A 26492-nucleotide genomic window follows, 5' to 3' on the forward strand; every position below is an offset into this window, starting at 1 on the left:
CCTGTTTCCTTTATCATTGTTACTTTTTTGCATATCTCTTATTCATTTGTTCTATATATATATATCACCGTCTATGTCTCTCGTTTCCCTTTCCCCTGACTCTCAGCCTGAAGAAGGGTCTCGACCCGAAACATCACCTATTCCTTTTCTCCAGAGATGCTGTCTGACCCACTGAGTTACTCCAGCTCATTGTATCTATTCTGATTTCCATAAAGTCTACTGCCTCATCTCCATCCACTCTTTGCTGTAGCAATATCCATCATCGCATTTTGTGGAACTCTGTTTGAATCTTTGTGGGCAACTGAGAGCAAATTCTACCTCAATAAAATGTATAGTTTTTAAATCATTCGGGCTGTACAGAAATTTCCTTCAAGTAACGATTGAGAAGATTGGTGCAAGGTTCATAAGGTCATAAGGAATAGGCGTAGATTTAGGCACATCAAGTCTACTCCGCCATTCAATTATGGCTGATCTATCTCACCCTCCTAACCACATTCTCCTGCCTGCTCCCCATAGCCTCTGGCACCTGTACTAATCAAAAAGGTTCTCAGTCCCTGCCACAAACTCCATTCCATGGGCACATCCCTGTCCCTCCCAGCAGATTTCAGAACTACATGCATGTGCCATTACAAACACAGACTGCTTCTGCTACTGTAATATTTCCCAATGTTTCGCAGTGCCTTCCACCCCTAAAATCCCAGGAAATTTAAAGCCTTTAATTCTAGGTTCTTAATCATTCCCAAATGAAATCATTTCAGAATTGGTGGCCAACTCCCTTCAACAGTAAAAAGAGAAAATGCTGGAAATTCTTAGCAGGTCAAGCTGCGTCAATGGGAAGAGAAATGGAGTGAGTGTTTCAGCTTGGAGATCTGGGAAACAAAGAAAATAAGTCCACTAAGCTGCAGGAAGGGGAAGGGGGAAGAGGAAATCTCTATTAATGTAAAACTTTAGTGACCATGGTGGAGAAACTATAAACAAGATTTTCTGGCCAAAGAGTGAATGGGAGCATTTAGAGAATGAGAACATACACAAAATCAAATCAGAGAGAAGAATACAAGAGTTTAGTTTAGTTTAAAGATACAGCATGGAAACAGGCCCTTCAGCCCATTGGGTCCGTGCCGACCAACGATCACCCATACATTTGTTCTATCCTTCACACCAGGGACAATTTATAGAAGCCAATTAACCCACAAACCTTCACGTCTTTGGAATGTGGTAGGAAACCAGAGCACCTGGAGTAAACCCACACGGTCACAGAGAGAACGCACAATCTCCATACTGACCCGTAGTCAGGATCAAACCCAGGTCTGTGGCAGCAAGTCTACCACTGTGTCACTGTGCCGCTCCTGGTTGTAGACTAAGAATACATGCATAGCAGGTCAGGGTGAGTATGTCCTCCATTCCCAGAGTATATGATCTTTGAATGCAGGGGCTCGAGGGCTGGAGAGTGAAGACCAGGGAAACTATCCTTGTTCTGTCTCAGAGGACAGGAGGTGGGATCAGAGGAAATACATGAGATATGGTCAATGGTAGAGAGGAAGCCACAGTCAAGTCAAGTCTATTCGTCACATACACATACGAGATGTGCAGTGAAATGAAAAGTGGCAATGCTCGCGGATTGTGCAAAAAAACAAACAAAGAAACTACAAACAGAATGGAACAGAATCACATATTCACATATTACATATTTGTGGGAGGGAAGAAAAAGGGAAAAAAACAGCAATTTTAAAAAGACACCACACAACAGTAAAATGGTACAGTAAAGTTAGTCCCTGGAGAGATAGGTTTACAGTCCTAATGGCCTCTGGGAAGAAGGAAAAAAATGTCTGACCACATTGAAGACTTCTGGACTCAACATCCAACTACATAACTTCAGGTATCCTGATTTCTCTGGTTTTAGCCATCCATCAACAAGGCTGATAACATATTGGCTAGCTTGTTTGCTCTTTATTCTGTGTTTTTATTTTTTTCTCCTCTGGAAATGGTCGAAATGCTCAGCCTGAACGTGGCCTTGTTTTGCTATTCAGCACTTTGCAACGCCTACATTCTTTTGTCTATTTTTCTGCTTTCCAACTGCTTCCATTCACTCATTAACCGAGTAGCCTAGTTGACAGCATATCCCCAGCATCGTCCCAGTTTTTGTCCCACTGGACATGCCCTCTTTGCTCAACCTCTTTGCACCTTAGTGAGCTTTTCCCTCCTTCCCAGTTCAGACAAAGGGGGTTTTGATCTGAATGTTATCTCTGTTTCTCTTCCATGGACGCAGCTGAGTATTTTCATCATTTTGTTTTTTTATTTTAAGCTCCCTGTATCTTCCGTTATTTTGATTTTCACCATAATTGTTGCCCTCAAACCTCTCTGCACCTATTTTCTGGCCATTAAATAGTATTTAAAATTTACCTATTTAACCAAATTATTGGTGATCTACACTTATCTCTGTGGTCTGGTGTCAAACCTTACTTTGACATTGCTCCTCCGAGATACATGTGTACCACACTTTATTGAGAGGCAATACATAAAGATATAGGACCTTTCCATCCTAGGTCTCCTCCTTTGGCAGAGTGAGGCTAAACACAAATTGGAGGAACAGCATCTCATATTTCGCTTGGGCAGCTTACAGCCCGGTATGAATATTGATTTCTCTCACCTCAGGAAGATTCAGCATTCCCTCTCTCTCTATCCCTCCCCCAACCAAGTCACAATAGCTTCTCATTTCCACCCTATAAACCATTAACGTCTGTTTCCTTTATCATCATTACTTTTTTGCATATCTTTTATGCATTGTTCTTTATCTCTCCACATCATCATCTATATCTCTCGTTTCCCTAACCAGTCTGAAGAAGGGTCTCGACCTGAAACGTCACCCATTCCTTCACTCCAGAGATTTTGCATCTCCCGCTGAGTTACTCCAGCTTCTTGTGTCTATCTTCAGTTTAAACCAGCATCTGCCGTTCCTCCCTACACATAATTGTTATCATTGTTGGTGGTACAGAGAACATAGGACAGAATACAGCACAGGAACAGGCCCTTCGGCCTACAATGTCCCGTGCTGAACAAGACACCCAAGTTAAACTAATCTCCATAGTGTTAGCCATATCAATAATACACTCCAAAAAAAGCTTTATTCTCACCACTCAAGACTACACTTACCACTGCAAATGCAAATATTAGAATTTATAGGAAAAATACTGTGGAAAAAATGCTGTAGCTTACAATCTCTAGAGCTATTGTGTTCAATTCCTATGCCGTCGGATCAATTAATTATCCATCAGTTTCTGTAATAGTTTCTAATTTGAAGGAGAAGGTTCAAGTATTATCCCTATTATAGCATTCTGCAAATTTTGAGCTATTGAAAGTTATATTCCCTGACAAGGGCACTTTTTCCTTGACGATTGCAAACCCCCCACTACAAATCACAGTATTTCACACAGCCTGATTATGGAGGTCAGTACACTGGCCAACCTGGCAAATCAAGAGAATTAGAGGTTTTTTTTGTGCCTTTTCAAATTTTATTTTAATAATTTCTTGTCGGTCAAGAACTAATTGCCAAATAATATGCGTAAGAGTGAAGTGGAAGTCTGAGATGAGGTGTCACTGCAGAAAGGATGAACGAGAAATATGAGCTTACAAATTAGTGGTATCAGTTGGCCCTTCCATGGCATTACTTCAACCTCTACTGAGCGTGCACGCCCTACCCTCCCCCCTGCTGCCACTGAAGAGTTACGTGAAGTTTGTTCAAGGAGATGAATGTTTCATTCTGAATGGAAAATACATTTCCTCTGCCTTCCTACCATCCAAGTGATAAAAGGCTATGACAATACGACTATATAGTAAAGCTACCATTTGTGCAATATGAATGATGAAAACGTTTATGCACAACACTAAAATGATATTTCTGTCTTATTTCCCCTACCAGAAATTATTACTTCTTTTAAGGAACATTTGTTATTTGCTTGTGTAGGAAGGAACTGCAGATGCTGGTTTAAACCGAAGATAGACACAAAAAGCTGGAGTAACTAAGCGGGACAGGCAGCATCTCTGGAGAGAAGGAATGGGAAACATCACCCATCCCTACTCTCCAGAAATGCTGCCTGTCCCGCTGAGTTACTCCCGCTTTATGTGTCTATTTGTTACTTGCTTCTCAGCTTGCATATTCAGATGAAATCTTGAGATGTGGGTCCATATCCCAAGAACAAAATTGTATTCTGCTAAACCAATTTTACGTAGACAAAAGATGGGAACACATATTCATTTAGTCAGATGCAGTAGAGGCCCAGTTGTCACTGATAAGATCCATTTATTCCAAACATATTCAGCTTTGGAAACGGTCAGGGAATAAAGAATAACTATTGCAGGCCACTAACCAGTTAAAATGCTTTCCTGCAGAGTTAACTTGGTTTACAGTCTCCCTGAAAATCACATTGGTTTCACAAAAAAACTTGTTTGCATCTAGCTCCGCAGTATAATATTACAGTATTGGCAAGCGTTCATTTTATAATGCTTATTACTTAGCAGCGTTTGGCTATGGACTCATTTGGCGCAGGAGCTTATGTGCACATGTTAATATGATTGATGCGTGTATTGTGATATGCATTCCTGTCTTTAATTACAATGAAGCGGGGCTGTTTTCTAAATACGGTAAATGATTGTCTGCTGGTCCCAACATACCTCATGCAAACCATTAACATGCATTATGAGCTGCTGTGGTAAATGGATTTAGACTTGTACATACAGATGTTGAACTGAAAATCACTCTGCTGCCTTTAAAACGATTAGAGTTTAGGTGCTGGGCTTTTATTTCACCATTTACATTGTAGTTGAAAAAGAAAATAGTAAGTAACCACAATGGAGCATTATTTGCACTTATTGACAATTCCAGAACAGTTTTGTTTGCGATAAATAGTCTTCCTGATCATTTGATTGGGCAGTTTGGAAGAGAGGCAAATAATACAAAACAATTTGAAATGTAGTTCAAGAAACCATCAGTTTCTTCTTTTTAAAATGCCTACGATGCTTCATGATGTCTCCAAAAGAGCCTCAGCAAATAAAGCACTTTTGAAATGCAGTAGTAGTTGTAATATATTTAATATTTTCACTGTACTCCAAGTTTATTGGGATTTTTTCAGATACTATGAGCTTTGAGAGGCCAGGGTGAAGACCAATGATTGCAATGGCAATATTGTCCTATCCAGCTTGGCGGTGTGTCTGCTTTGATGAATTGTCACTAATTGATGAATGCAGAGTAAAGAGAATGCATAACTGAGTACAAATAAACAATTCATACTTTGGGGATCCTCTGCTGAAGTTAAGACAGTTATTAAAATAGTTCTAATGTAATTTTAAAAGGAGTACATTTGAAAAAACCATTGGAAAGACCATTTCTCCCTTCCTATGTGAGTTCCAAAATGATGTTTAGTAATTCATACCAGAGCCACCTCTGTTGCTTTTCCCCTTTCCTTTGACAACAATCTGGCCTTTCCTTGTTGACTCCAGAAATATCCAAATGGTAAACATTACTTGAATAAAAATGAGTGCTTCAGGGTGTTAATCTTTTGATGGAGTTTTAAGCTGGTATTCGGCATTGAAACAACAATTTTGGTAATCAGAAAGAATTGTTTAGAAAATGATAGTGGCGTGTGCTTTAAATGAGCTGTTACCCATCTTTAAAAGTGATTAACTGTTCATGTTGCACTTTAGTTAGTTGCTTCAAATGTTGAACCGACAGAAGTCTCCATTCCATCCTCTCTGGGAACCTTAATCCCAGGTATTCCAAATGTACACATAACAATCCAATTTGATGACCCTTTGCTGTGTTCTATGGCTTTTCCTGCCCCATCTCTTTTACTTTTATTTAATTTTCCATTGATTGGAGGTGTCTTTGCCCCCCCCCCCCCCCTTTAGCAAACAGACTGCCCATAACTTATTTGCCAAGATCTGTGATGGGAGAGAATGCTGTTTATCTATTTCTTCATCTAATTCTTGGCTTCGTTAGCAATGTTACTTCTTTTCTCTGTTGTATTTCTTAAAACGAAAGCAATTGTTTCAGCATGAATGGTCGTCATAAAGGAAAGTTCTGCATGTGACAGGGTCAAGTCTCTGATGTTCTCCTGAGGTGGATAAGGACTAATAACCCCAAGATTAGATCAGTAGAGATGTAATCATCTGCTTCACCTGTTCCTCATTAATGGGTCGGACAATTTTCCCAGGCACAAATACTCAGTTTCCATGTGATCACGACTTACCATTTAAACAATCTAAAAGACAGAGTATAAGTAGATGTAATGAGCAAAATAAAGTCATATTGATGTATCTGTGTGTGCTTCTCTCTCCTATAAGAATTTTTTTTAATAGATATTGTTGATTTTATGAAAATGATTACCTGTTGAGATTTTGCTTTCATTTTTCTTGTGGTTTGTCTGAATAAAATTGCCAAAATCAGAATGTTATTGACCCAGATTTGCCACAAACTAGGTAGAGATGGCTAATCTTATTTCACATTAAACTCTACAGCAGAGAGAAAAAGGGATTTACAGACCATGAGTTCAGCACAGATTTGAATCGGGTCCCAATGATGAAAGAGCACAGGGCTAATTAACAGTGACATCCAATCCCCTTGGCTCTGCAACTATTTTGTTTTCATTTCTTTCGTAAAACCATTAAATCATGCATAGAATCGGTTGATGAATACTCAGGTGGCCAGTCTCTGTATGTGAGTTTAAAGACTGAGCGCTGGCAAATTGCATAACTATGAAGGAATGATAGATGCACCAATCCTGTACTTGCCAAACATAGCAATAGCATTAGCCAGAGATGAATTAGGAGTAGCAACAGTCACTGTTTATCCTCAGCCACCACCCCCATTTTCTAACCCAGGATTAACATTTCAGGTCTCTTTTCATGAGTTCCTTGAGTTCAGTTCATTGACCTGAACGTTAACTTAGTTTCACCCCTCACAGTTTTTTTTTCCATTTAACTTGGCCGAGAACAGGATCTCAATTATATATAAGGAAAGTAGCCAAGAAAAAGAAAACACAAAGTGCCAGGCTGCATCTGTGGAGAAGATGAATAGGTGACTTTCCGTGTGTTCATAAAGGGCCCGACCTGAAAAGTAATCTATCCATGTTCTACAGAGATGCCACCTGACCCACTGAGTTTAGTTTATAACCATATAACCATATAACAATTACAGCACGGAAACAGGCCATCTCGGCCCTACAAGTCCGCGCCGAACAATTTTTTTCCCTTAGTCCCACCTGCCTGCACTCATACCATAACCCTCCATTCCCTTCTCATCCATATGCCTATCCAATTTATTCTTAAATGATACCAACGAACCTGCCGCCACCACTTCCACTGGAAGCTCATTCCACACCGCTACCACTCTCTGAGTAAAGAAGTTCCCCCTCATGTTACCCCTAAACTTCTGTCCCTTAATTTAGTTTAGTTTAGAGATACTAAGCACGGAAACAAGCCATTTGGCTCACTGAATCCGCACCAACCAGCGATCCCCGCAAACTAACACTATCCTACACACACTAGGGACAATTTACATTCACACCAAGCCAATTAACCTACAAACCTGTTCGTCTTTGGAGTGTGGGAGGAAACCAAAGGTCTGGGAGAAAACTCATGGAGGTCAGGGGGAGAACGTACAAAGTCTGTACAGACAAGTACCGGTAGGCAGGATCGAAACCCGGGTCTCTGGCGCTGTAGGGCAGTAGCTCTACCACTGCGCCACCGTGCCGCCCGTAAAGAGTTGCTCCAGCACTTTGTATTTCTAATTATAAACAAGCATCTGCAGTTCCTTGTGTCTCCTGTCTAGTTAAAAAAAAATCATCTTAGATACATTGCATTTTGAGAGGCTTTGTTTGTACATTAGATTCTATCTACATTGCTCGAATCGAACATTTTTGTATGAAATGTTCCGGTTTAATGTTCTTTGAAGAAATTGAGAAAGTTAGTGATTGGTTTGCAATTGTCATCATGGTGGGCCAAAAACATTTTTGCAAACCTATGTAGTTAGTTACAGGAGATAATATTGAATGTGAAATGAGGGTTTCACAAGTTTTTACACAAGTTACGAAGTTCAGCTGATCAGCAATGTTCAATTAAATCTCCAGCTCTTTCAGACTGTATTTCTCACAAAAAGTAACTTTGTTTTTTCATCTTTCTGTTAACAGACTCTTTAGCTAGACCAAGACGGACAGTTTTCACACGTGCAATGGAGGCTTGCGATCTACACTGGCAGGATAGTCACCTTCAGCGCATAATCAGCAGTGATTTTTATGCATCACCCTCTTACCAGAGAGAGGGCGAGAGCCTTCTTTTCAACTCTCACGGGCAACCTCTGTGGTTAGGTAAAACTTCAAACTTGCTTTTAGAAGTGTTTCCTTTCTCCAACCGCCCCTGCCCCTCAGACAAAATGGCTTCTTTCTAACCCCTCAATTCGTTCTTGAAATTATTTTAATGTTTGTAGAACACGTCCCCACTGCCTGCGCCAGGGTGGATGCCCTTCGTTCACACGGTTATCCCAAAGAAGCACTGCGTCTAGCTGTGGCAATCATCAACACACTCCGTCTGCAGCAGCAACGCCAGTTGGAAATCTATAAACATCAGAAGAAAGGTGAGTTCTGCGACTATGCCATCGAGCGGCCACTTAACGGAGAGATTTCCGAGCATAGGTAACTTGTGGATGGGGCAAAATACAAATGACCCAAGGATGGTGGACCTAGGTTCAAATTAAAGCATTCGGATGCTCAGGAAGTCAGCCAGCATCCACGGGGAGAATAGCTGAGTGTAAAATCGGGGATGTGCAGTCATTTTAATGATGCGTTCAAATTTTTAATTCCTCAACGCTTTTCACAAATGTAAATTGGCCAAAGAGTGTGCAGGGCTTTCTGTCTGGGTTGCCGCTTAATGTTGGCATTCAAGGTTGAGTTAACTTCCATAATTGGAGGCCACCAGCATGGAGATTAGGCTTAATTTCACAAGATTGCTATTGACACTTTCAAGTGTAGCATTCTCATCTTTTTTATTGAAAAGGATTGTTGAGAATTTTTATAATTAATCACATATTAAAAATGCGGTGCAACATTCGAGTGTCCACAAATATATCAGAACATTCACAAGTTTTTTTTTAATGTGTACTTTGAACAGGCCTACTTTTACTTATATATTTCCTTACGACGTAATAGGAGCAGTAAACATCATTCCTCTTCACCCAACTGGAAGCAGCTCAAACCTCTCACATATTGTGTTTGACCTCTTCAATTCTTTAGTGCTGTTAATTGTGCTGTTCTCCCGCGCAAACCAGCTTCAGAGCACCGTGGGCTTATGCTTTTAGACACTGGAGAATGGAAATTCTTCTTTTGTTTCTTGCTCCAAGATTACAAGGAATAATAGCTGCATATTGGAATTGGTCCGCATGATATCAAGAATTGGCTGAGAGAACTGGATACTGTAACGGCTAAGGGACCATCACAATGTCTCACGTTGTATTAGAGACCTGTACTCCATTACTTGCAGTACTACTGGCCAAACTGTTCTAGTACAGTTCCAACATGTATTTACCAAGCCCTGTGGAAAATTGCTGTATGTCCTGTTTTCTAAGAAGTTGGACAATCCATTCTGGCCAGTTACTGCCTTATGCCCCTGTCCCACTTAGGAAACCTGAACGGAAACCTCTGGAGACTTTGTACCCCACCCAAGGTTTCCGTGCGGTTCCCGGAGGTTTTTGTCAGTCTCCCTACCTGCAACCTCCGGGAACCGCACGGAAACCTTGGGTGGGGCGCAAAGTCTCCGGAGGTTTCCGTTCAGGTTTCCTAATTAGTGGGACAGGGGCATAACCAGTCGACTCAGTCAGCAGTAAATGTGTCATTGATAGTCAAGTAGCACTTCCTTCCCAGCAACCAGCTCACTGATGATCAGTTTGAATTTTTTAGGATGTCGAACCGGGTGGCATCACCCTGCTGCGGCTGAATTCTGTTGCCTCAAACGCAAGAAGAAGAACACTGTCCTACACACACTAGGGACAATTTACAATTATATCAAGCAAATTAGCATAAACCTGTACGTCTTTGGAGTGTGGGAGGATCTTGGAAAAAAATCATGCAGGTCACTGGGAGAACGTACAAACTCTGTATAGACAAGTTTAATCAGGATGGAACCTCAGGTCTCTGATGTTGTAAGGCAACAACTCTACCGCTGCGCCGGCCTGCTGCCAAGTACCCCTCAACCCCTTCCCAGTTCTCCCACCCTGATTACATTTTAACTCTCCCTGATTACATTTTATCTGCGTTTGCTCGCTAACGATGATCTATTCTAAATTTTTAATGATCTCCACCCTCTTTGATGTGTCGTTCTCACACCTTACACTTCCTTATCTCTATATCTCTCCCCTCCCCTGACTTTCAGTCTGAAGAAGGGTCTCGACCCGAAACATCACCTATTCCTTCCCTCCAGAGATGCTGCCTGTCCCGCTGAGTTACTCCGGCATTTTGTGTCTATCTTTGGTTTAAACCAGCATCTGCAGTTCCGTCTTACACCCCTCTGCTCTTGACCTGATCACAGCCTTCATGTAAACAGGAATCAAAGAACTGAGCCCCAAAGAAACATAAATGTCCTTGATAACAAAGTAGCATTTAACATCATGATCATTATAAAATTAGTCTCTGGGTATCAGACGGAAAGCACTATAGTGGCTGGGCCCTATCTTGCTTAATGAAACACGCTTGTGCTTGTTGGTGATCAATCATCCCAACCCCAGGACAGCACTGCAGGATTTTCTTGGGACAGTGTCCTGGGCACAATGATTTTCAGCTGCATTATCAATAATATAGCTTCCGTCACGAGGTCCAACATCGGCTTGTTTGCTGACCAATAATCAATTCCACTCGCATTTCCTCAGCAAATCAAGCTGCCCATGCCTGCAGCATAATTATCATCTGTAATACATGAAATGAGTATTGTGTGTTGATAAGTTAAAAGGAGCAGAACTAGGCCATTCAGCCCATCAAGTCTACTCCACCATTCAAAGATGGCTGATCTACCTTTCCCTCTCAACCCCCCATTCTCTTGCCTTCTCCCCATAACCCCTGACGCACGTACTAATCAGGTTATTTGAATGACATTTATTTGAATCTTCTTCATGGAAAGACCATGCGTCTTCCAGCGGCATGTTTAAAATATTCAGGTAGGTCTGACAGAGTTCTACCCTGATGAATTTTCGTTCTGCCCAGATCTTACGATAATTGGAATGGTTCAGAGTTTATTACTGATTTATATTGAATTATCTGTTTTCAGAACTGTTACACAGAGGAGTAACTACAATTACAAATCTGGAAGGGTGGGTGGGTCATCCTCTGGACCCAATTGGATGTCTCTTCATCACACTGACTGAAGCTTGTCGACTGGAGGATGAAAACTGTTTAGACACAGCAGGTAAGAGAAGGTGCAGAAGGAACGGCAGATGCTGGTTTACACAGAAGATAGACACACAATGCTGGAGTAAATCAGCGGGACAGGCGCATCTCTGGAGAGAAGGAGTGGGTAACGTTTCGGGTCGCGATCCTTCTTCAGGAGTTAGGAGAGAGGGAGACTAGAGATATGGAAGGGTAAGGTGTGAAACTGACAGATCAAAGCAGATACTGTCAAGGAAATGTTTGAGAAGGAACTGCAGATGAAGAAGGGTTTCGACCCGAAACGTTGCCTATTTCCTTCGCTCCACATAGATACTGCCTCACCCGCTGAGTTTCTCCAGCAATTTTGTCTACCACTGGTCACGGAAATGTTGACTGAGGGGAAGGTGACAACGAGGCATACAAACAGTAACATGAATCAGGACAGTGAACCCAGTCAGTGAACTAGGGTGGGGGAAGCTGGGGGGGAGAAAGAGGGAAAGTATAAGAGTTGAAGTCTTCTTTTCATGTCCATCTTGTTACAAATGTTGGCCTCGTTGTCATCGTCCATCCTGAAAAGGACGCAAGCTTCCGGCGACAATCAGTGGAAGCCATCACTTGTCGCAATAGATGATGGTGGCAACAGAATTAGCTCAGGATACTTCCAGTTTCCAGCATGGACGTTTCTGCTCTGGGGCCTGTGTTGAAGTTAGAGAAATCAATACCTCTGCTCATTACTTCTTCCTGTTTGCTATTCTTGGTTTGTCACCAACATCCACATACGACCACCAGATGGAGCACCTAATTGAAAGCTGTTAATCTTTTGCTTTTGTGGACAGATGGGCAGCTAACACCAGTTCTGTAATTCCAATCTTGGACGCCTTGTTCCTTTGAAATCGGGTTTGCTCAGATTAGGGTCAAATATTAAAATGGTCCCAATTATATCCACAGTAACTGCATTCCTGTTTTTTTTTCAGAATCCCAAGTCCAACTACAGCAGCTGGGAATTTAAATTCAGTTAATTAAATGTTTTAATTATTGGAACAACCCCATTAAAGCATGTTTTTTTAGAAATTTTAATGCTCTACCAGCATGTGGGGCAGCAGATTGTCGAGGAAATGTGTGATATTTCAGTTCTGTTGTTCAGTTCTCTTCACACCTCATCAGAAAATGATGCAGCCCATACATACCTGCCTGCAGTAAGATCAAGGCATCTTACATGTGTGGACTGATAAATGGCAAGTACAATTTGTGCCATACAATTGCTTGACAAAGGTATTTCCTACAAGGGAGCGTGTCTAATCACGGACCCTTGATATTCACCCACATCAGCTTCACTTGCTACTATCAACAACAACCTGGGATTACCATTGACGAGAAATGTAACCAGATCAGCTGTTTAAATGCTCTGACAGAAAGAACATCTACCTCAGAGGCAGGGTGTTGCATTGTGAGCACCTCACCACCTGAGTCCCTACGGCCTTTTCACCATCTGCAAGGCACAAGTGAGGAATTTGAATAAAAGTCTTCATTTAGAGGCCACACAGTAGCACAGCAAATTATTCAAGATTGAACTGCAGATAATGGAGAAACTCAGCAGGTGAGGCAGCATCTATGGAGAGAAGGAATAGGCGACGTTTTGGGTCGAGACCCTTCTGATATCGACCCGAAACGTTGCCTATTCCTTCTCTCCATAGATGCTGCCTCACCCGCAGAGTTTCTCCAGCATTTTTGTCTACCATTGGTCCTAACATGGTCATGTTTCATGTATCTTGTGTTTTATGACGGTTGGCAGACCAATTTCCCTCCTGGCATAAATAAAGTTTTATCGTATCGTAACCACCAGACTTCTGTAGTCACACTTATACAGGTGCACAACCTTTTATCCGAAAGCCTTGGGACCAGACACATTTCGGATATCGGACATTTTCGGGTTTCGGAATGGAAGATTTTTAGCGTAGATTAGGTAGGTAGCGCTGGCGGCTTGGAAAGTCTGGAGCGGCTGCCTCCTCCCCGGAGACCGGGGAATCATTGTAAATCATTGCTTAAATGTTAGTCAGTTAGTTTGGAGGGATTTTATGTGGTGGGGGTGAAGGGGGGAACTTTAATTCTTAGTCCCCTACCTGGTCAGAGAGGCGGGGAGCGGGCAATGCCTTACCGGGTCGCCGTGCAGTATTGTGCCGCGGCTCCCACATCACAGAGCTGGGGCTGTGGCCGGCTGCGCTGGATTTGGATTTGTAGCGCCGCGCAGCCAGGGGTAGAGTTCGCCGTGGTCGGAGCTACAACCGGCGCCGCCCGTGGCTGGACCACCGCAGCCCGGACCGCTGTGGGCCGCGGCTCCCAACATCGTGGAGCTGGGGCTGCGGTGGTCCGGCCACGGGCGGCGCCGGTTGTAGCTCCGACCACGGCGAACTCTACCCCTGGCTGCGCGGCGCTACAAATCCAAATCCAGCGCGGCCGGCCACAGCCCCAGCTCCACGATGTTGGGAGCCGCGGCACAGCGGTCCGGAGCTTACTGCACGGCGACCCGGTAAGGCATTGCCCGCTCCCCGCTTCTCCGACCAGGTAGGGGACTAAGAATTAAAGTTCCCCCCAAAAGCCCACCAAACTAACTGACTAACATTTAAGCAATGATTTACAATGATTCCTACCCTCCCGCGCAATATACACTCACCCAATATACTCTCACCTTCTCTTTTATGAATGGGGATTTAGTTCCCCTTTGTTGGAGGACCGACCGGAGGTTCCGCTGTCACCTCTGCGGGCCGCCCTCGGTGAACGTTTTCAAGGACCTTTCTTCAAGGACCGAAAAAATGTCCGCTATTCGGAGGTTTTCGTTATTTGGATCTTCGGATAAAAGGTTGTGCACCTGTACTTGCTTTATTTTATCATAATGTGAAGTAGACTTGGTTTTGCTACTTAACCTTGGATTCTATATCGATAAATCTTGGGATTGATAATATTGGTAAGAAAGCAGAAGGGGTCTATAATTAAACCAGGACAGGGCTGAGTGAGACAGGAGAACTACACAATTATTTAAAAATGTGCATATTTGACATTTTTAAAAAAAGACATTTCCAGCAATATGTTTATTTGCAGTTTGCTTGAAAACACATAGCCCCTCTCCGACTAACAATTAATAATCACAGAAGTTAAAGAAAATTTTGTTCCACCTGGTATATAAAATTTTTTAATCCCAGATTCCAATGTAAGAGGAGCACTCACTGGATGGAATTATGGTGAGGAGTTGTCCATGATTAGCTTTCAAAAAGTGATAAGAAAATGCATGATTCTTTTTCGTATGAAAGTAAATATGGAGCATCATTTCTTGATTAGTACAGGGGTCAGAGGTTATGGGGAGAAGGCATGAGAATGGGGTTAAGAGGGGAAGATGGATTAGCCACGATTGAATGGCGGAGTAGACTTGATGGCCTAATTCTACTCCTATCACTTATGATATGTCAATTTTTTTTCAATGTTTCAAAACGTGAAGATGGTGACATTTTAATCAGGATTTCGTGAGACTGATGTCCGTTTTACTCTCATTAGATTCCAACAGCGATCTGAAGCCTGCCATTTACCAACATGTTGCTGTGTCTGGGTGCCTGGATAGCAATGAATCGTACCTCACACTGGCTATGGAGGTAGCGTTGATGGGCATGGGTCAGCAACGAGTTATGCCGGAGGGACTTTACGCACAAGACAAGGTCTGCCGCAACGAGGAACAAATAATCTTCAAACTACAGGAGCTGGAGTTAGATGAAATGCTTGTACAAGTCCTACGTAAACAGTCCATTATCTTATTAGAAGGTAAAGTAATCATTCCACAGTGGTCGAGTCTTTGCAAAGGAAAGGAGTTGCCAATTTCACGAGGAAAACAAATTTGAAAGGAGAGTGCAGTGAATTACAACATCGCCCCTTCAGCTCTGGAAGTGGTAACGTAGGCAACAAAGCTGATGCATACACTGCCATTTGATTTTGTTACTCTCAAAGGTCAGGCAGAAATAGTGCAAAGCTTTGCTTTCTTTGAGGTTGTAAGTTAATTAGCTGCTTCAGGAGTTTGAATTTCTTTGATAAACTCTTGATCGAGAGCTGCGAGGCCAAGTTAACTTGTTCCATATTTACGCTGTTATTTAATTGACTTTTGACCTCTCCTGGGCATGAAGCTACCAATGAACAATATATTCTACTCCATTGTATCTGTAGCACAGTAATCTCATAAAGCTGCCATGGTAAATTATTCCAGAAACTGCTACAAAGTACTGCTATGCATTTATTTCTGTTATGAAATTGACTTAAGATTCAAATAAAGGCAGAGGATTCAAAAAACCTCCAATCTCCAAATGTTAAAAAAACATTTTATTAAATTCTATACAAGGTTGATATCAGGGAAAGATCAGTGAAAATTCTAGCTTTTCCATCAAAGTTATCAAAGGCGAGGAAAAAATCTCCGGGGGAAATACAATCTTTCAATCTGTGTTTGCAGCAAGACTCATTTGTGGGAAAAGAAATAAGTGGAAGCTTAAGTATACCTTTCTTTCATATAAACATCAGTGGTTATTGACAAGGTGTGCAAAGTCAGCTCTTCAGTCTCAAGAAATAAACTGTGCTAAACTGAAAGAAAAGTAACTGTCATGCCGCCCACAAATGTGTAAAATATAAAGTAATATATAAAAATAATGCACTGCGTGAAAGTCTATTTTATGTAAAGATATTCATCAGGACTTTCCCCTTTCAACCAAGTTGATGACGATTCTGATCATTTACAGGAGGTCCATTCAGTGGCCTGGGCGAAGTCATTCATCGGGAAAGCGTGCCGATGCACACTTTTGCAAAGTACCTTTTCTCAGCTTTACTGTTGCACGATGCTGACCTTGCATACAAACTGGCTTTAAGGGCAATGAGGTTTGTAATTTCATTCAATTTTAAATTCAAGTAGTGGATGTATGCAGCTTGTAATGCTATTCTGTAGATTATTGTACTCTTTGATACAAATTCATACTTTAGACTTTAGAGATACAGTGCGTAAACAGATCCTTGGGCCCACCGTTCCGTGCCGACCACCGATCACCCCGTACACTAACACTATCCTACTCACAAGAGACAAGTTACAATTTTCACAAATGCCAATTAACCTACAAACCTGCACGTCTTTGAAATGTGGGAGGAAACCGGAGCACTCGGAGAAAACCCTCGTGGTCACACGGAGAATGTAAAGAGTCTGTACAGACAGCACCCATAGTCAGGATCGAACCTGGGTCTCTGGCGCTGTAAGGCAGCAACTCTACCGCTGTGCCATCGTACCGCCCTGTCATGTCGGCAGCTCCAACCAATCCATCTTGCAACTACTGTAAATGCAGGCGAATTGGCTGTATGGAGATTGCCATTATCTTGTGAACGTGGTTAACAGTAGGCAGTGGTGACTGCAAGAGAGTTGCTATAGATGTGATGGCTATTAATGGCTCTGGAGGCCAAGTCAGTGGATATTTTTAAGGCATAGATAGATTCTGGATTAGTACGGGTGTCAGAGGTTATGGGGAGAAGTCAGGAGAATGGGGTTAGGAGGGGGAGATAGATCAGCCATGTTCGAATGGCAGAGTGGACTTGATGGGCCGAATGGCCTAATTCTTATGATGTGATCTCTGTAATCTGGGACATATGTTCTTAATATTGTCAATTATTATCATCAATGTGAAGGAATATGAGTGCCAATGACTACAATTTTGAAAACATATGTATTTTCTCTCTGTCCCCTGAACATTCTTTGTCTTGGCATTAACTGTGTGCAGGGTAGGTGGATATAGAGATGGGTAAAGAGGTGCAGGAATAATCCAGCTGGTTACATCTTTCTTAAATCAGAAGAAGTGAAAGGAGCCCTGCTATTTAGAAGCTGCACCTGGGGACCATTCAGCTCCCAAGCATCTGCTCTGTTGAATCCGTAACCTCTTTATTTATCCTCGGGTTCCCTGAAGCCCTGTACCGGGCATGCTACCAAGAGATGTAACACGTGGACAATTATCGCACTGAATGTGGGAGGAACTCATGTTATGTCAGATTCTTCCTGTGATTCTCTCTCGTCTCTGGATCCCAATTGGCCATCCTTTGGACACCGATTTTCCAGCACCCTTCATTTGGACTAAATGCAGCCACGTGATAATGATACGACAATGCACCCCTGGTCCGCTAAAGACACCACTCCCATGTCTCTAAAGCACCATGGAGTGCCAGAAACTTCAATAAAACTAATTTTGGTCATTTTCAGTTTTAGAGATACTGCGCGGAAACGGGCCCTTTGGCCCACTGAGTTCGCACCAACCAGCAATCGCCGCACATTAACACTATCCGACATGCACTAGGGACAATTTTACACTTATACCAAGCCAATTAACCTACAAACCTGTGTGTCTTTGTTGTGTGGGAGGAACGCAGGTCACGGGGAGAGCGTACAAACTCCGTACAGCTAGCACCCGTACATGGGGATTGCCAGTGGCCTCAGTGTATCATGTCTACCATTATTTTTGCAGGTTACCTGTTCTTGAGTCCACAGCACATGCAGGCGATGTGTCCCACCCTCACCACATTGTTTCAGTCGTACCCAGCCGCTATCCTCGATGGTTTACTCTTGGGCACCTGGAGTCTCAACAGTGTGAGCTGGCCTCTACAATGTTAACAGCTGCTAAAGGTGAGAGTGCAAACAAGGAGGGACTTTATTGCTAATGCAGTAAACCCACGCAATAATGGACCTCAGGTGTGGAAGGATTGTGCCCGTTATTGTCGATTGTCTATTATAACCGAGTGAAGGAGGGAAGAGTTTAACCCCAGGCCAGGAGGGCAGTAATGTGGCATTGGTGAGAGGGGGGCGAGGGTTTAAACAAGCAGGAATTCACAAGCCAGGGGCCACAGACGAGCTTGGTACGCCAGGGAAGGGCTGGGTACACCAGGGATGGGCTGGGTACACCAGGGATGGGCTGGGTACACCAGGGACAGGGTCAGTATGCCAGCGGCAGGCTCTATATGCTAGGATCAGGCTGGCTACACCAGGGACAGTCTCGGTATGCTAGGGAAGGCCAGGGAGGAGCTTGGTACGCCAGGGACGGGCTGGGTACGCCAGGAACAGGCTCGGTACTCAAACCGTCTTCGTGCTGCTCGCTCTCTCCGCTACCACAACCGGTGACCAGCTCATTGGGTAACTGATGGAAGTGGGCGGGGTGGGGGGATTGGGGTGGGAAGGGGGGGGAGGATGGGCGGTGCAATGGGAGCCTCGATCTGCTAAAACCAGAATCCGCTGTGTGAGGTCCGTTACTGTATTACTCATCGTTTCTGAGCAATGATAACATGGAGGTCTACCATTCCACATAATTCTGCCACCCAGCCAAACCACAATGGGGAAGGCATCATGAGGAAGCTAAGGCTAATCCCACAAGAAAGTGGGCAGATGCCACACTGGTTTGCTGAATGGTATACTGCGGTTGCAAAGGTGCAAGACATTCGGGAGTACGGTTCGGTGTTGGGAGAGAAACAACAATTAAAAAATCAACCTTTTTGAAAAAGGGGAGATCTCAAATGTGCCATTCATTTACATCACATATTGTATTTTGTGCCAAGCTGAATTTGCTTGTGCAAGGTTCCCCAAGAGCTCAGGAGCAAAATGTTGCTGCTTTTGTGTTGGTAATGGAAGAATATTGTCCAAATATTTCAAGTTAGGAGGTGAAATCTGCAAAGTTTCTAAATCTCATAATGTTTAACTATTTATGCCGCGAGAATGTTGGAATATTTATATTAAAATATCTTCATACCTTTAACGGCATCCTTATTTAATTATTTGTATTTTTATATCTTCGCCGTAGACTCAATGTGTAAAGTTCTTACCGAGCTTACACTATGAATGGTGTTGAATGATTGTTCAAATTATGCCACATTTTCTGGATCAAAGAGAATTCCCCAGATCCACGTTTATGTGTTGGCTGCTCTGAGGTGATGACACTCTTGGTGAGAGATGAAGAGCACCTGGGTGATGGCACCATGTGGGACAGCCTCTCATGTCTATCTTCATACTTAACGCAGATGATTGCATGAATATCCAGTCTCTTGTATAAAGGAATGACTTCTTGTGGCATCACCAATCTAGATTGTTACAATAAAATGAAGTTTTAACCGTCAGCATCTAAAGGCAATATCTTGGGGAGATCAATGTTAAAATCCACAGAACTTTTTCAGTTTAGTTTAGAGATACGGTGCAGAGAACAGGCCCTTTGGCCCATCGGGTCTGCGCCGACCAGCGATCCCCGCACATTAACACTATCCTACACGCGCTAGGGACAATGTACATTGATACCGAGCCAATTAAACTATAAACCTGCACATCTTTGGAGTGTGGGAGGAAACCAAAGATCTCAGAGAAAACCCATGCAGACACAGGGAGAACGTACAAACTCCGTACAGACAGCACCCGTAGTCGGGATCGAACCTGGATCTGTGCTATAAGCGCTGTAAGGCAGCAACTCTACCGCTGCGCCACTGTGACACACACTCTTTGCTTTAACTCTTTGCTTAATGTTACCACTTGGCTCAGTTGTAACACTGAAGATAATTGAGATACATTTTCTGTTTTAAGTGTAAACATAGCTGGTTCTCACCACTGAACTTAGTAAATCTTCAAAACTCTTTGTCCATCCATGTTATTAATAACCATAGTGCAATTTAGCTTTTGAAAATAATTTGTTAGGGACATTATAGCAGATTTTTAAGGAAAAGCAATCTCCACAATATGAACACCCAACTAATGGACACCTCTGCACATCAACAAGCTTCCACAACATTTTTGAAATGTAAAGTCCGGCGTGCATGCATATGTTCATTCTACGAACAACAGAAATAGTTTCCTCTTTTAGGGATTCTTTCTTTCTCATCAGTTTTTGATGCCATTTGCATTTTCTGTTTTATTACAGGGAAATATTTCTTGGGGTGGAGGGTGTGAGGAGGTTATAAATAGACATTATGCAGATATGGACACACTGCTGGAATGGTCAACAGGTGAAGTTTGATGCAGGGACCAGGTTTAGATAGAAAAAATAAAAAGAATTAATATAAATATTTGACAAAGTTAAAAAAAGTTAAGAAAATATGAATTCTGGTTTTATAAACTGAGGCGCAGAATACAAGAGACACACAAAGTACTGGAGTAACTCAGCAGGTCTGGCAGCATCTCCAGAGATGAAGCCCAACTCGCTGAGTTACTCCAGCATTTTGTGTCTACCTTTGGTATAAACCAGCATCTGCAGTTCCTTTCTGCACATTTTGTCTCCTCCACTGGAAAATCTCCTCAAGGTAATGCCTACTTTGAAGAGGTTCTCCTCCTCTCTCTGACGAGAGTTCTGTGAGACCCTCTCTCACTGCTCCCCTACTGCGATTCCCGAGATGCTGCCTGACCTACTGAGTTACTACAGCACTTTGTGTCTATCTTCGGTATAAACCAGCATCTGCAGTTCCTTTCTACACAGAATACAAGAGTATGGTGACTGGCAAAAGAATCAAAAGTGACTTCAGTCTGAAGAAGGGTCTCGACCCAAAACGTCGCCTATTCCTTCTCTCCATAGATGCTGCCTCACCCGCTGAGTTTCTCCAGCATTTTTGTCTACCTTCTATTTTTCCAGCATTTGCAGTTCTTTCTTAAACAAAAGTGACTTGAGGATTTTTTAATACAAGAAGTGGTTAATGTCTGGGATAAAGCATCAGGGAACCTAGAGGAGGAAATTTCAATTGTGTGTTCAAAAGGAAACTGAAAGAAACAAATTTACAGGGCTGCAGTAAAAAGTCTGGATTATTATTGCATAAAGCCAGTATTAACATGAAAGGCCGAGTGGCCTCCTTCTGCACTAGTATCTATTCTGCGATTCGTGAACTGATGAGTAATGGCAAGTAACTTATTCTGACTATTTACAGGGGATATGTTGAGGTTGCGGACGGTCCTAGAAGCCATTCGGAAGAACATTCATTCCTCGTCCTTGATATTCAAACTGGCCCAGGATGCATTTAAAATAGCTACTCCAGCAGACAGCCCTCCAGACATCACGCTTCTCAATGTGGCCCTGGAGCTTGGGTTGCAGGTAAGTTCACCACCCCAGGTGAAACCATTTCATTCTCGCCCACACGTGAGAGAGCAAGTCTCAGGGCGGCAAGGAGGGGAAGTTTTCTAACCATGGTACTTCATTGCTGGAGGCTTGGAAACAAACGATTTGTCTTAAACCAGCTTTCTGAAATCTGGAGAACTTGAAATGACCAGCAATGGAATAGGAAAATAGGGAACAGATATGCCCCCTTGGGTCTGATCCATCATTCAATAAAGTCTTGGTCAATCTGATTTTTAACTTTCAATTCATTTTTCTGCTCAATCCCTATAATATTTGATTATCCTAAAGTTGTAATACATATCCATCACTGTCTTAAATATTCTGAATTATTTAGATATCCTAAATACCCTGGGACAGAGAATTCCAAAAGTTCACACACCTCTTGAGAGAACATATTTTTTGGGCCATGGATGAACTACAGTTAAAACTACTGCTAAAAATCCTGCATTCAAGAACAGGGAGGATGAGGAGTCTGTTGATAGGAGCTTCTCTCCCCCTTCCTTCATCCCAGCCTGCCCCGTAATTTAAACTGCCTCCTTCTCTCCTTCGCTCCATAGATGCTGCTGCACCCACTGATTTTCTCCAGCATTTTTGTGTACACCCGTAATTTAGATATCCCACTGTGGAGAAGTTAAGGCACAGAGCACTCTAGCTCCAAATATTTCCCTCACATGCGACCTCGGGAGCGAGGAGGACTGACGGGAGCAATGGGGGACCCAGCGGAGGGCCGCAGAGAACAAACAGAATAAGGAGGGACCCATCGGGGAGGGGGGGTCACCAAGAACAAAGGGGGACCCGGTGGGCTGGGGTGGTGGGATTCAAAACTAAATGGGGACAAGGGTCTGAAGAAGGGTTTCGGCCCGAAACGTCGCCTATTTCCTTCGCTCCATAGATGCTGCTGCACCCGCTGAGTTTCCCCAGCAATTTTGTGTACCTTAAATGGGGACAAATCTTGGTCTGGGACTGATACTAGAGATTGTGGGTGATAGGAAGATGAACTCATCCACTGTATCTGCTTTTGCACAGGTGATGCGGATGACCCTTTCGACCTTGAACTGGCGGCGCAGGGAGATGGTGCGCTGGTTGGTGACCTGTGCTACAGAAGTTGGTATGCAACATAATCATTTCAATACATTTTACACAACCTGCAATTATCAATGTTATCAGTGCCAGGTTCACCATTCATTTGATTTCAAGAATAGCGATTTCCTTTCAAGATATTGCAAATTGCAAGACGTTTATCAAATTATAAATTGTTTTTTAAATTAAGAAAAGTCTGCATTATAATTATTTACTGCGTGTCCACAATAAAAACCTTTCCCAGCTGAAATAGCTATCGCGCCAAAATGCTCCATTTTAATAACCATGACATCATTCGTTAAAACAGATGATAAATAAATGTTTGGACGAATTTGGCAGATCAGGCAGCATCTGAAGAGGCAAAGGGATGGCCGGTGTTTCAGGTGCAACAGGACTGAGAGTAAAGCAAAAAAGGGTTAGAATATAACAGGGAGATGAGGGGCGAGACAGAGGCTGGTAGATGACTACAGATAACTGTCCACTGTTCTAATTGTTAGAAAGAAAAATAAGATTTCACCCTTCTCTACCCCATACATGTGCCTTTCATCTATGTGATTTGTTCCCTGTGCACTATCATTATTGCACCTCTCCAATTGCTGATCTGCTTGCAGAGAAGAGAGTGAGTTCTGCATAAAAACGTACACTAACAGAAGAAGGCAATGCAACAGGGGACAATTTAATAGCTTAATATAATTTATTAAATATTAATAACATTGAGAAGCAGTTTGGCTGTATATAGAGCAGTTTCTCTTTTCTATAGTAATTCTATTTTCTTTTCAAGTGTTCCTCTTGTTGACCTGTGAAGGCCAGAACGTCTCCTGGCCTTCAGTTAATCTATTTAGGAAAAAGGAAAATATATAAATGATGTCCATGCATTCTGGAAGAGGTCTCTGAATGATTGAAGGTACAGTTTACTTACTGTAGTGTCTTTCCATTCCTTTCTGTTTTGTTTAGGAGTCCGAGCTTTGGTCAGCATCCTGCAGAGTTGGTACACGCTCTTCACTCCAACCGAAGCAACTAGTATTGTGGCAGCGACTGTCACATCGCACAACACCATTCTCCGGCTGAACTTGGACTACACACAAAGGGAGGAGTTGGCAAGCTGCGCCCGTACCCTTGCTCTTCAATGTGCCATGAAGGATCCACAGAATTGTGCACTGTCCGCTTTAACACTGTGCGAGAAAGACCACATTGCCTTTGAGACGGCCTATCAAATAGTTATCGATGCAGCCTCTACGGGTATGACCTATTCCCAGTTGTTTACCATAGCTCGATATATGGAACATCGCGGGTACCCGTTACGGGCCTTCAAACTTGCCAGCCTCGCCATGACCCACCTCAACCTAGCCTACAACCAGGACACCCACCCGGCCATCAACGATGTTCTTTGGGCGTGTGCTTTGAGCCACTCTTTGGGTAAAAATGAACTGGCTGCCATTATCCCCTTGGTTGTGAAGAGCGTACAGTGTGCCACGGTGCTATCGGACATTCTGCGGCGGTGTACGATGACGGCGCCCGGTCTAGCGGGTATACCGGGCCGGAGGAATTCTGGTAAACTGATGTCAACTGACAAGGCTCCTCTGCGTCAGCTCCTGGACGCCACGATCGGCGCCTACATCAACACCACTCACTCACGCCTGACGCACATCAGCCCGCGGCACTACGGGGAGTTTATCGAATTCCTCAGCAAAGCCAGAGAGACGTTTCTGATGGCGCAGGATGGACATATACAATTTGCTCAGTTCATAGATAACTTAAAACAGATTTATAAGGGAAAGAAAAAACTAATGATGCTTGTCCGAGAACGCTTTGGCTGATGCACTATTTATAAACTTTTGTCGTTTTCCAATTTTTTTTTGTTCAACTGTGATCTTGTCTCTTAGGAGTGGTACTCGGTGTCTTGGCACAACCAGTGGAGCCAGTCTGCATTTATTTGACCATTAACCAGTGTACACATTGTTCAGTAATCTCAGCAGTCACAAGAGAAAAAAAAAAACTGTTCTGGCACATAAAACTCAAGGATTGTGGAAAACAAAGTTATACAATGTCTCTTATGTTTTAGAAGTGTACCCACTAAACCAAATCCTAGCACACAAGGCAAATACCTCTAGCAAGTTATCTTATTTCTCACTAGTTTTCTCTCTCGTTCTGTCCTTTTTGTTCCCTATCTCTCTTGCCCCGTTCTCCCATAGTCAGCTTTAACCTCCATGAGTTGCCAGGTTTTTAAAGCAAAGGAAAGAGTATGCATTTTTTTTTTAAGAAAAGATTATGTATAAGCAAAGCAACACTAAACCTCGCGGTCCACCAAATCAGTTTAGTGAGATGGCTTACTCGCACGTGACCATACGCCGTGTGTTTTTGTGTGTGTGAAGGTACTTCAAGAAGAGACCATTCTCAGGGATGCTAAACAAAAGTAGCAAAAGCATTTATGAAAACTGTAAATATTATATTATATGTGTCTATTATTGAAAGAATTGTAAAGTATATTAATTTATAATTAATATTCTATGTCATTAATGGGATACTTGAAATTCACTGTGGGCTGGAAATGTTTTAACAGGAGGGAGACTTCAGAGCACATTTCTCAGGTTACCCCCATGCTGTGTGTATGTATGTAAACGAGTGAAGGAGATGGCATCTCTATGCAGAGCTACTTATGTACTGTCTCCTGGGTATGAACTGGTTCCCAAGAGCAAATTGGGCATAACTTTTTAATAAGTTTTATTCTTAGGAGCTGAAGATTAGGTGTAGATAAAAGAATTTGGTCTTGGTACTTTATGAAAGTACACGCAGGTATTAATAACACTTGCCTCATACCTCTATTGGGACAATATTTTGTGGTTAAAAAAAATATTATTTAAAAACAAAAAGTCATGGGTGACTGTGAAGTAATTAAGCTGGTAGCACTCAGTTCCATTGGTTAGATCTTGCACGTGCAAACACCTCTTGACGCTAAATAAACCGTGTTTCTTAACTCTTATCATGTTCTAATACCACAGATAATTCAAAAGAAAAGTTATCAAAACGAGTGTTTCAACTTAAAAAGCTGTTGCCTTTCCAAGTCATTCAAGAAAGAAAGTGTTTTAATTTTTTTTCTTCTCTGTTGTGTTCCTGCGTCCAATGTTTTTTTTTCTTTTTTTTAACAAATAGCTGCTTCCCGTTAAACAGTTTTGAGAAAAAAATTGTGAATCTTGTTGATCCGGTTACATTGCAAAAAAAAAACTTATTTTGAATGTCTTTGTGTTAACTGTACCAGTGTCAGTTTGTCATAGTTTTAGGGGAAAAATGCGCTGATAGAGAACGTTGACTAGATGTACCTATTGTTGAGATATGGAAAAAAAAAGTGTTTAGTAAATGTTGCCTCTCTCTGCGCTACTGAAAGCTTAATTCAGTATTGTTGCCACAAAGTATCTAATTTCATCAACAATTCATTTTTGTGTAACCCCTTGATCTGATGCTTAAAAAGACAAAAAAATACGAAATTTAATACTATTTATGTAATGCTACTACCATTTTATATAACTGTGTCAGAAATTTCAGTGCTTTTTTAATGAATAAAGTGTGGAACACAACTACAGTTCTAACCTGCTCACTGTGTTTGCCTGGGGCTTATTTGACAAAGAAAGTGATTCTCCCAGCACCTCCCTGCCCAGACCAGCTTCGGTGCATATTAAAGATATGAACGGGAAACAGGCTGACCTTGCATGAAGATGATATGTTACAACCAGCTCTCTCACTGTCAAATGCAATTTAATGAACTATCACCTGTGTTCTCTGAAGGTGAGATTCTTCACCAGCATCGTGTGAATGTCAAAGAGTACGTTTTGAATCTGTTTGGAAATCTCTCCAAAACACAAGCTATCCACTCATATCTTTTCATCATTAT

At 42.4% G+C, this 26492-nt stretch overlaps 1 protein-coding gene across 2 annotated transcripts in view; it reads left to right on the forward strand.

The window, feature by feature from the left end:
* zswim5 (zinc finger SWIM-type containing 5) overlaps positions 1-26194 on the forward strand; it is a 214528-nt gene extending 188334 nt beyond the window's left edge. For both annotated transcript variants that reach the window (XM_033028731.1, XM_033028732.1), the window contains exons 6-14: positions 8181-8357; positions 8477-8623; positions 11302-11439; positions 14946-15206; positions 16166-16301; positions 17921-18078; positions 21339-21502; positions 22553-22634; positions 23561-26194. In XM_033028731.1, coding sequence (XP_032884622.1) covers positions 8181-8357; positions 8477-8623; positions 11302-11439; positions 14946-15206; positions 16166-16301; positions 17921-18078; positions 21339-21502; positions 22553-22634; positions 23561-24423 — 2126 coding nt within the window. In that variant the 3' untranslated portion in view covers positions 24424-26194. The remainder of the gene's footprint in view (positions 1-8180; positions 8358-8476; positions 8624-11301; positions 11440-14945; positions 15207-16165; positions 16302-17920; positions 18079-21338; positions 21503-22552; positions 22635-23560) is intronic.
* The last annotated feature ends 298 nt before the right edge of the window (positions 26195-26492 follow it).

The sequence above is a fragment of the Amblyraja radiata genome, chromosome 10 (genome assembly GCF_010909765.2).
Source record: "Amblyraja radiata isolate CabotCenter1 chromosome 10, sAmbRad1.1.pri, whole genome shotgun sequence".
Lineage (NCBI taxonomy): Eukaryota > Metazoa > Chordata > Chondrichthyes > Rajiformes > Rajidae > Amblyraja > Amblyraja radiata.